General features: G+C 46.4%; 1 protein-coding gene across 1 annotated transcript; it reads left to right on the top strand.

Annotated features, from left to right (window-relative positions):
* The first annotated feature begins 302 nt into the window (after nucleotides 1-302).
* On the top strand, nucleotides 303-7,238 carry Il12a (interleukin 12A). The gene is made up of 7 exons (XM_032898270.1): nucleotides 303-461; nucleotides 924-1,057; nucleotides 3,050-3,163; nucleotides 4,184-4,225; nucleotides 4,300-4,341; nucleotides 4,431-4,574; nucleotides 6,672-7,238. The coding sequence occupies exons 1-7, from the start codon at nucleotides 446-448 to the stop codon at nucleotides 6,825-6,827; spliced, it is 648 nt and encodes a 215-aa protein (XP_032754161.1). The 5' UTR covers nucleotides 303-445; the 3' UTR covers nucleotides 6,828-7,238.
* Nucleotides 7,239-10,502: the final 3,264 nt, after the last annotated feature.

Below are 10,502 nucleotides of genomic sequence, written 5' to 3'. Positions count from 1 at the left end.
GGACACATTCGCAAAAGACATTCGCAAAAGTCAGACTCAGAGTCCACGGTGGAGGGACAAGAGGGTAGCTTGTACTTCTTCGAAGGGGGCACTGGGCACCGTGCTATGGCTAGGGGGTAGTGGGGCGGGACAAACCTGCCCCAGGATAAGAGCAGCTACTCGCAGGCCGGTTTTGCTTTCACTCTGAGTGCGGTGGGTGATGGGACCGTCCCGAATCTCCTCAGGCGGGCACTCCGAGAGTTAATTCGAAAGCGCCACCCACCCCTGGGGCGATCGACGCTCTTGTCCTTGAGAAGCTGATGTAGAGACAGAGAGAGAAAGCAAGAGACAGTCCTGGGAAAGTCCTGCCGGCGATCCAGACAATTATAAAAATGTGTCCCCCAGGGTCAGTGCTCCAACCTCTTCTCCCTCGGCATCCAGCTGCTCCTCTCAGAGCCGGTCCAGCATGTGTCAATCACGCTGTAAGTAGCTGAGGGCCGGCTGACAGGGTAACTTGATCAGGGACGAAGGCTCAGGAAAGGGCAGACAGAAGCCCCGGACCCACTAAGGGAGACTAACGGGCGGCCAGCAACTGCAGGGCAAGGGAAGGAAGAGGGGAAGGACGGTCGCGCTAAGTTGTGCTGCACCTGGCATGGTCTCCTCATTGTAGAACAACCGGGGTCGGGGAGGTATCGCTATGCCCACTTCATGGAAGAAAACTAAAGCCCAGCCTTGAAGCTAGAGTAAGGAAAATGCAGATCCAAGCCAGTCCCCAAACAAGATCTGAGAGGTCGTGCTTCATCTGTCAGCCCCGAGGAAGGGGTTAAATCATGGGTGGAGGGAGGTCAGAAGGAATGGATGACAAAAATAGTCAGAATGGCTGAAGAAAGAGACAGGTCAAAACCAGGCTGACAAGCTCCACACACCCTTCGTTTCCCTTCCAGACCTCCTCTTCTTGGCCACCCTTGTCCTCCTAAACCACCTCACTTCGGCCAGGGTCATACCAGTCTCTGGACCTGCCAAGTGTCTTAACCAGTCCCAAAACCTGCTGAAGACCACGGACGACATGGTGAGGACGGTAAGTTTCTCCAGTCGTCTGACCTCAAAGCTCCGCTGTTGAAATGACTTCTAACCTATCTAGTATCTGCTGGGAAGCCGTAGATCGTGGGTAGCTGGCAGGTACCGTAGAGGAAACTTCTCAAACCTTCTAAACATAATCTAAAGGAAACTGTCTCCAGAGAAAGGAAGAATGGTGATAAATCATAACGGCATCAGTTTGGGCTGTTTCTACACTTTTCTCACAGAGGAAAGTGGGTACTTAAAATGTCCCTCCCAGCCTGCCTGGCTGTGTGACACGGTGTCGCAGGATGCCCCTTGCTTTTGCCTCACTGCAGGTAGAACAGGGAGACAGTCACTAGCTACACTGTACTTCACAAGCTGTAGAGGTGAATTAGATTCTCTCTCTTCTGCTCACCAATGTCCAGCACAGTGGTGCGGTTCCTCACTGGATGGACACATCTCTAGGAGGACTCAAACATCAGAACCTCCATTTTTCTGGGGCAAGTGTGACCCAGTTTTATTCACAGCTCTGTTCATTCTTCTCAGGTTTCATATCTGAATGCAAACGTAGCCTCTTCTGTTGTAAAATTGCCAAGGTTTCCTCTCACTTTTGGAACAAAGCTACAGCAAATGTTAATGTGCATTTCCAGATACCCTGCAGCTGCTAGGGCTGGGGCTCCATTATAGAATTCTGGCTTAATTATGAATGAGTACTGGTGTTCTATCTCCAACAGGGCGTGCATTCATAAGCACAAAGGCACAAAGGGGGAAGGAAGGAGACTCCTGTCTTCCTGTTCTGTTTTCAAATCTTTCTTAAGGATCTTCTAGCCTGTTGTCTTGTAGCTACCTCAAGATAAGCTCCACTCCACAAGGCCTTCTTGGTGAATTCCTTCCTTCCCTTCTAATCTTGCATAATGTGCTGCTGATTGTTCCTCAAAGCTCAATCATAATTAAGTGGGGTTCCCAGGCAGGAGAGGTGGCTCTGTGGTTAAGAGAGCTGGCTGCTCTTCCAGAGGTCCGGAGTTTCCCAGCACCCACATGGTGGCTCACGACCATCTGCAACTCTGGTCAGAGGGGATCTGTCATCTTCTGGCCTCTGTGGGCACTGTGCACACGGTGCACAGACTTACATGCAGGCAGACATGTGTAGGCACGAAAACTTAAAATTAAGGGAAAAAAACTTAAGGAAGTTTCCCTAAGGAATCCCTGCAAAAAGGAGAGACTGTTTTCCTAAAGTGAGGTTTGGGTAGAGAGGATGAAGGTCTTTCAAAGTTAACTGGATGTTCCTCACCCTTCCACTGCCAAATAACAGTACTGGGGTTGGAATTCAACTCTGTCCTAGTTTGAGTCACCATTGCTCTCTAGTTGACCTTGGAATCCAGGAAGGCACAGCACTGCTTGCTGTTTGCCACACACCCCAGGACCATAGCTGAATGGAACGGTTAGGTTATCCCAACCTTCCATCAGAGAGCTGTTGACTTCTTAATACCTTGTGTGATTCCGTTCAGTGGTGCTTTCCAGCACACCGGGGGTAAGAGACAGCCCAGTGCGTATGTAAATTAAAGCTCAACTAGTATTTAGGGTTTGCAAGTGTGTTACCGCTGTCAAGCTGTGACTTTAACAGTTTCCCCTTTAGAAGTTAGACTTGAAAAAAAAAAAAAAGATATTCCTAGGGCACAGCTGCTTGGCAAAAGGAAAAACAACAGGATCCACCGGAAGCGGGCATCACAGTGTGGTGCTGACGCTGATTAGCACAGCCTGTTGCAGCCACCCCAGTGTGGAAAAATATCCTGCTGGCAGACAGCCCACGCAAGGGGGGGGAAGGGTAGGGAGAGCACGCAGGAGGTCCGTTTCTTCTCATCTTATGATAAGTGTGAGTGTCCCATAGGCCAAAGAGAGAGGCTCAGAGTGGCCAGCCTAGGCTCTGCGGAGCCACTGGAGTGCAGGTCTCAGAGGAAGCCAGCCACCTTGGTGAGAGATTCAGCTCAGCTTCTCCTTATGCTTTTCCCAGGCCAGAGAAAAATTGAAACATTACTCCTGCACTGCTGGAGACATCGATCATGAAGACATCACACGGGACAAAACCAGCACGCTGGAGGCCTGCTTACCACTGGAACTCCACAAGGTACAGAGGACTTCCCCCGGGGAAAAAAAAAAGATTAAGGGCTGTGCAGCCGACCTCAGCTGTCTCCAGACATTTACGTGTAGCTCTCAAACGTGAGAGTTTGGGGAGAGAAAAAAAGTCACAACCATACAAATGCTTCTCCGGGCGGAAGGATATACTCAGTAACTGTGAGCTGGGTGTGGTGGAATAGACCTTTAATCCCAGCACTTAGTGGGTAGAATAGACCTTTAATCCCAGTGGGTAGAAGAAGGCTGATTTCTGTTAAGTTAAGAGGCCAGCCTGGTATACATAGTGAGTTCCAGCCCAGCCAGGGATACACAACAAGATTTCATCTTCAAAAAGAAAGGGGTAGGGTTGTGGCAGGTAAAGCTCAGGTAGTGATGTGTTTACTCACAAGCATGAGGACCTAAATTCAGATCCCCAGCAAGCTGTGCAGCCTCAGGGTGGGCAGAGACAGGAGGATGCCCGGGCCAGCTGGTCTAGCTGAATCAATCAGTGAGCTACAGGTTCAGTGAGAGAAACTGTATCAGAAAAAAAGAAGGCCTGGAGAAGTGATTGAGAAAGACCCCAAAGACTGCCCTCCGGTCTCCACAGGTACACACAACTGCGCGCGCGCGCACACACACACACACACACACACACACACGCACACGCACACACACACATGCACACGCACACGCACAGAATACCTATACATATCCACCCAAGAGTAGTTATGATGGCGAGGTTTCTTATGCTTTTCACTGTAATGAAAAGTTAGTTTGAGAAAAAAACATCAGAGAGATTTATGTTAAGAAATAATGGGGAGGGGTGCGTGCCTTTAATCTCAGCACTTAAAAGGCAGTGGCAGGAGAATTCTGTGAGTTTGAGTTCCAGGAAAGTTCCAATAGAAACCCTCTCTTTAAAAACAAATGATGATGGTGGTGATGGTGATGATGATGGTGGTGGTTATGGTGGTGGTGGTGATGGTGGTGGCGATGATGATGATGATGATGTCCTTGGTTTATGATTTTCTTCTAGAATGAGAGTTGCCTGGCTACTAAACAGACTTCTTCCATAATAGTAAGTAATCAATCTAAAGGTTCCTTCCTCATGATGGATTCATAACACTGATGCCTGATCATTCTTTCCTCCAGAGAGGGAGCTGCCTGCCTCCACATAAGACTTCGTTGATGATGGTAAGCCAATCACTCTTCTGAAACGCAGCAGGGTCATGGAGTCCCAGCCCATCTCAATGGCCCCCTCCCCATTTTGTCCTGCCGTCTAGACCCTGTGCCTTGGTAGCATCTATGAGGACTTGAAGATGTACCAGACAGAGTTCCAGGCCATAAATGCAGCACTTCAGAGCCACAATCACCAGCAGATCACTCTGGACAGAAACATGCTGATGGCTATTGATGAGCTGATGCGGGTAAGGCTTCCTCCTATCAGGATGCCTCCTTTATTAGATACAATAAAACCAGCATGTCTTGGGTTGGGAGAGACCTGACCATGCCCTCCCACCCCCATCCCAACCCGTGAAAGGCCTTGCAAGGTTACATTTGCTAAGACAGCCGTGAGGGCACGCTCTACAGTAAGGGCAAATGCAAGCAGCCGTCTATTGGTGATCTCCTGATACAAATCAGGCTTCTTTTCAAATTCTTTTTCTTGTACCATCCCCACAACTAGCAAATAAAGTCTGTGCTGAGGAGGGTGTGGAAGCTTAAGAGGCTGAACTAGAGTCTCCTTTAAAGGGTTTTTTTGTTTGTTTTAAATATGTTCTTCTCTAAAAGGTTTGAGATTAGGACTGGAGAGACAGTCCAGTGACTAAGAGCACTTGCTAAGCAACTGTGAGGACTTGAGTTTGGCCTGGAGCTCCTATGTGACAAACAGGGTGTGGTCTTGAACTGCTCTGTAACTCCTGGGAAAGGAGACAGGAAGGCCTCTGAGGTTTTCTTGCTTCAAGTTTAGCCATGAAGCCTCCAGGTTCAGGGAGATACTCTGCCTCCAAGGAATAAGATGGAGAATCACAGGATCCCCTTCTCTGGCTTCTGCACAGTGTAGGCACAGATATATGCATGTGTGAGTACATATAATACATGCAAACATACATGTGTCCTTTTTAAAATTTGTAGCCTCTAGAGGCTGCACACCTATTCAAACATTCCTAGGGAAAACATGTGGGGCTGGTGTCCAACTATAATCTATTTTGAACCAAAACATGACCAAAATGAACAGTGATCTTCCATCTAAGGAAATACAGCGTTAGGCATCTGTGGTAACTTGCCGTTCCATAGTAGCACAAAACGCAGAAATATGCATATGAGAGAGATGAGCATCTTGGCAACTAAGTCACGGGATGAAGACAGCAGTTCACTGTCTGAAAAGCAGTTGTTTTTCATTTCATACATACTGTGTCAGCTAGGGTTTCTATTTCTTTGCTAAAGCATCATGGCCAAGAGCAAATTGGGGAGGGGAGGGTTTATTTCGTCTTACAGAGAATACGAATCTGTCATCCAGGGAAATGGAGGCAGAAGCTGATGCTGTAGAGGAAACTTGGTGACTGGAGTGTTCCACATGGCTTGCTCAGTTTGCCTTGTATAGCACCCAGGACCACGGTGGGGCGGGGCGGTGAGCTGGGCTTTCCCACATCAACCATCAGTCAAGAAAACAACCACAAGCTTGCCCACTGGCCAATCTGGCTGGAGGTGTTTTTCTCAATTGATGTTTCACTCTCCCTAAATGACTCTAGCTTGTGTCAAGTTAGCATGAAACCACCCAGGACTTTACACATTGCCAGATGACTTATTTGAAAGACAGTGACGTTGATGCAGGTGTTAAACAACGTACCATACAGAGATTTGTAATGAATTCTGTATGGACAAGCCCAGAAGTCAGATGATTCGGGTAGTAGAAAGAGGTCTACCAGGGACCGAACGGGTTATAAAGTACGATGACTTTAAGCTCGCTCTCCCCCCCCTCAAGATTTTGAGAGGAACAAGCAAAAATATTAAACATCACGGAAACATAAGTTCTTATTCTATGTTATGAAATGAAAGGATCGAGTGGGAAACACGGTACTAGCTCATTTTCCTAACACAAATGGCATCTCTACCAGAAATAGATCTGTTGCTGATAGTGAGCTCTAATGCATAGACCCCACCCATCCCCAGCTCCCTCTTCCAAAAGGACAGGGCTTCTTAACATAACTCATAAGAATTAATCCACTACTACTGCAGACACCACCTCACAGACTCCTATCTTCTGAGAAATCCTAATGATGACTTTTTCTGGGTAGTTTAAGGGTCTTGTCAGAGATCCCTCAAGACATAGGTACGTGCTCGCAAAGGAGTATTTCTTCCCCCTTTTCCTGCAGGAACACAGCAGGAGTAGACCCGAGAGGGGTGTAGGAGTGTAACGAGGGTCTAGGTTGCAGGCCCCGGGCTGTGCATTGACTGTATCCCTTCCTTGCAGGCAAATGCTTCCATTTTTAAATTGTGTGTATGCTATGCTTGGTGTTTCTTTGTAGTCTCTGAATCACAGCGGCGAGACTCTGCACCAGAAAGCTCCCGTGGGAGAAGCAGATCCTTACAGAGTGAAGATGAAGCTCTGTATCCTGCTTCATGCCTTCAGCACCCGCGTCATGACTATCAACAGGGTGATGAGCTATCTGAGCTCCTCCTAAGGAGGAGGGCTAGGAGTCAGGTAGTCCTGGCCTGGATGACCTTCAGCTCCTGTAGGAATCTGTACCCCCAAAGGTGGCACGGCTGCCTCCGCGTGGGCCCCTCCATTGTGTCTCTCATATTTGCAAGTTGTTTGTAAGTTTTCATCAAAATATCGTTAAGGGGAGAGTATGTCCTCCCTCAGTGTGTCAGCAGAAGGGCAAGAACTGATAAGCTATTATTTTTGTACCAAAGTGTTTATGAAAACACTCAGTCACCCCTTATTTAAAATATTTATTGTTATATTTTATACTTATGATAAGCATATGAGCTATTTATATTTATTTATTTTCTATTTATTATAATATTTCTTATCTGATGAATTTGAAACATACCTTATTTTGTGGTTCTAATAAAGTAATGCAAGCACTTCACAGATGTTCTTGGAGTATCTACCTATCTGTCTGTCTGTCTGTCTATCTATCTATAGATTGTTTCTTTAATTATGTAAACAGGGTCTCACTGTGTAGAGCAGGCTGGCTTCTGACTAACAGAGATCAGAATGTCTCTGCCTCCTGAATTCTGGGGCCAAACCTGTCTATCACTTTGCCCAGCTAACTAGAGTATGTAAATGTTCCAAGAAACAGTGCAAGAAAACTATGAGTTTGCACCCTACTCCTGTGATAAACAAACGGAACTGGGGGAAGGGTCATATATCATGTTACAGCTTATAGTCCAACGCTGAGGGTCATCATGGCAGAATCCTGATGGAAGGATGCTGCTTACTGGCTTGCTCTCCATGACTTGCTTAGCTGGCTTTCTTGTAGAACCCAGGACCACCAGACTAGGATTCGCACTACCCACCGTGTGCTGGGCTCTTCCATAGCAATCATTAGTGAGGAAGATGACCCCTCAGACTTCATCAATCTGATGAAAACATTTTTTCAATTGAGGTTCTGTCTTCCTAGCTGCCTCTAGTTTGTGTCAATTTGACAAAACAAAAACAGCACAAAAATTCTGATGACTTTAGGACAAAATAATCTTGCAAAGACAGCCACAATGTGGCTTGGGGGATGGCTCAGTGGGCAAAGTGTTCATCTTACAAGTGTGACAACCAGGGTTCAGATCCCGAGAGCTCAACCTGTATCCCCACTGTTCATCAGGCAGACTGGGGACTACTGAAGCAAGCTGGCTGAGTTGACAGGTCAGACTGATGAACTCCAGTCTGAGGGAGAGACTGAGCCTCAGTATACGAGGTGGCGGGTGTCCCCGCCAGCGGGGACCCAGTTATTCAGGGTTCCAAAGGGGCGCTACCCTTGGGCCTAATAGGGGGCGAGAGAAGAAGGAGACCAAGCAAGATTCTATTGTCAAGGTCTCGTTTATTGGGATGAACGTTACAGCTTTTAAGGCTTTCAGGTAGGGGGAGTGACCTTTGTAAAACATGAAGGAGGGGGAGATGAGGGCATAGGCAGTGATAGCTGGAGGCAAAGAGGTCAGGCGATGAGGTCAGGTGGTGGAGACACCAGGTGTTGACTGAGGAGATAACTGATTTTTGCTTAGGCTGAAGCATCCTGTGAATGTTATCTTCCTGTGCTGTAAATTCATGGGAGAGGCTCTTAGAGGAGTATGTGTGGCCAAGAGTCACGTAGCCACTTTGAGCTATACAGTCACAAAACGGCCAGGCCCAAATCCAATATGGCTCACTACAGGCGGTTAATCAAGAAAGGCACTCAACAGGAGCCTTGGGCCTCCACACCCATGTGCATATGTGCAAACACACACCTATGTGTCCATATACGTCTGAACACACTAACAAACATATGCCACAGATATATACATGAAAAAATGGCCAAAGAATTCTGACTCATTTCCTAGTCATATGTATATGTATATGTGTATGTGTATGTATATGTGTGTATGTGTATGTGTATGTATATGTGTGTAAGTGTATGTGTGTGTATGTGTATGTATATGTGTGTATGTGTATGTATATGTGTGTATGTGTATGTATATGTGTGTATGTGTATGTATATGTGTGTATGTGTATGTATATGTGTGTACGGGTATGTTTATGTATATGTGTCTATGTGTATGTATATGTGTGTATGTGTATGTATATGTATATGTATGTGTTTATATATGTATGCATATGTGTATATATAGCTGGGAGACCAGGCTGGCCTCAATACTCAAATGCCTGTGTGAATTATAGCTTTTAAGGGTTGCTTTACTATTTTTCTTCAACATTTGAATCTCAAAGTAGAACATACAGAAGAAATGTTCTCCCTGACAACCTCAGGCCATGACCTGCTGTGCGTTAAACAAATACATTATCATACTCTTCAACTTGGAAAAAGTGTCCTATGAGACTCTCTAAATTATTCTAATTCATGTGACCCTTTGGGCTCTCAGAGGGAAGCCCTTTTAAAATTACAAACAGGAAAACTCTCTGCTTGCCTAAATTATGTAGAATGCTTCCCCAAACCCCATGTAAAATTGCCTTCCTTTGGTTTAAGACGTGTCTTCCTTCTGGCCTTAGTATCAATTCTGTCTTTCTAGTTCTTTAAACCACATGAATTTAAAAAGTCTCACAGTGGAATACCACATCATTTGGTTCTGGGATAACCATGTTCCTTCCTAATAAATAGGAAAGGGCTTTCAGGCCTTTATTTAGAGAGGAGCCTTTTCTAAGTTGTTTCTTCCCACCAGGCCCCCAATTCCTCTCCAGGGCTCCAGAGGAAAATAAGTGTGGCCTCTCCTCCGTGACAAACTCACTGTCAAGATTCTCACTCTCTGCCCATCGTCAGACAAAAATCGTTGGAGGCCAGATTCACCAAAGAACTGGATAACTGCAGGCTCCTCCCAGGCAGGGTTCCTCCTAGGCAGGGGCTCCTCCCAGGCAGGGGCTCAGGTCACAGTGGCTCTCACAAGCTGTGAAGTAGTTGGCTATGTATAAGACACTGCAGAATGACACCTGCTGTCTCTCTCCCCTTTGAATCAAGCCGAGCAAGAGAAGGTCTCCTCCACAGACTTGTGTCCGTGTAGAAAAACCCTCATTACATTTGTCCTAGGCATCAATATGAGATGAGCTTTAAATAATGACTGGAGGTGAACATGGTAGTGCATGCCTGCAATCCCCATACTTAAGAGGCTATAACAAGAAGGTTATGAGTTCAAAGTCAGCCTAAGCTTCAGGCCAAGATGTATCTCAGACAAAACTAAAGTAAACCCAACCGGCCCAAGTGAGGTCTTCATGGAAGACTCCATTCCCCACTCCATAGCTCGTTCTCACATCCTCCTAGATATGTGCATTAGTGTGTATGTGCTCTGTCCAGGTTTTTTTAATGGCTCCCTCCCTGTGCCCTCTTCTAAGACATGAAGATAATACTCAAACTTGCCTCCAAGGATCAGAGTGATGGCTAAATAGAATGATTCAGGCAAAGCCTTTGCCTAGCCCTCAGTGCACAACAAATCTAAGTAGGTTTTAAGGGTTACTCATCTTTGGGAATCTCAACTCAGACAAAGTAATTAAACCCTCTGCTATTTCTTCATTGGTGGAGTGTAAGCGAGTAAAACCAAATTCACAGAGTTACTGTAAGTTACTGTTAAATGAGACAGCGATGGAGTCAGGAATGGGGGCACATGCCTGTCATCCCAGCACTCATAGAAGCATCACAAGTTCAAAGCCAGCCCTTACT

Source organism: Rattus rattus, chromosome 3, assembly GCF_011064425.1.
Source record: "Rattus rattus isolate New Zealand chromosome 3, Rrattus_CSIRO_v1, whole genome shotgun sequence".
NCBI lineage: Eukaryota > Metazoa > Chordata > Mammalia > Rodentia > Muridae > Rattus > Rattus rattus.
Note: the sequence above shows the minus strand (reverse complement) of the source record. Positions and strands in the feature narration are given on the sequence as shown.

Coding starts and splice junctions, on each gene's coding strand:
- Il12a (XM_032898270.1), top strand. Junction 4,342..4,430: donor ATAAGACTTCGTTGATGATG/GTAAGCCAATCA, acceptor CCTGCCGTCTAG/ACCCTGTGCCTTGGTAGCAT. Junction 4,575..6,671: donor CTATTGATGAGCTGATGCGG/GTAAGGCTTCCT, acceptor GTTTCTTTGTAG/TCTCTGAATCACAGCGGCGA.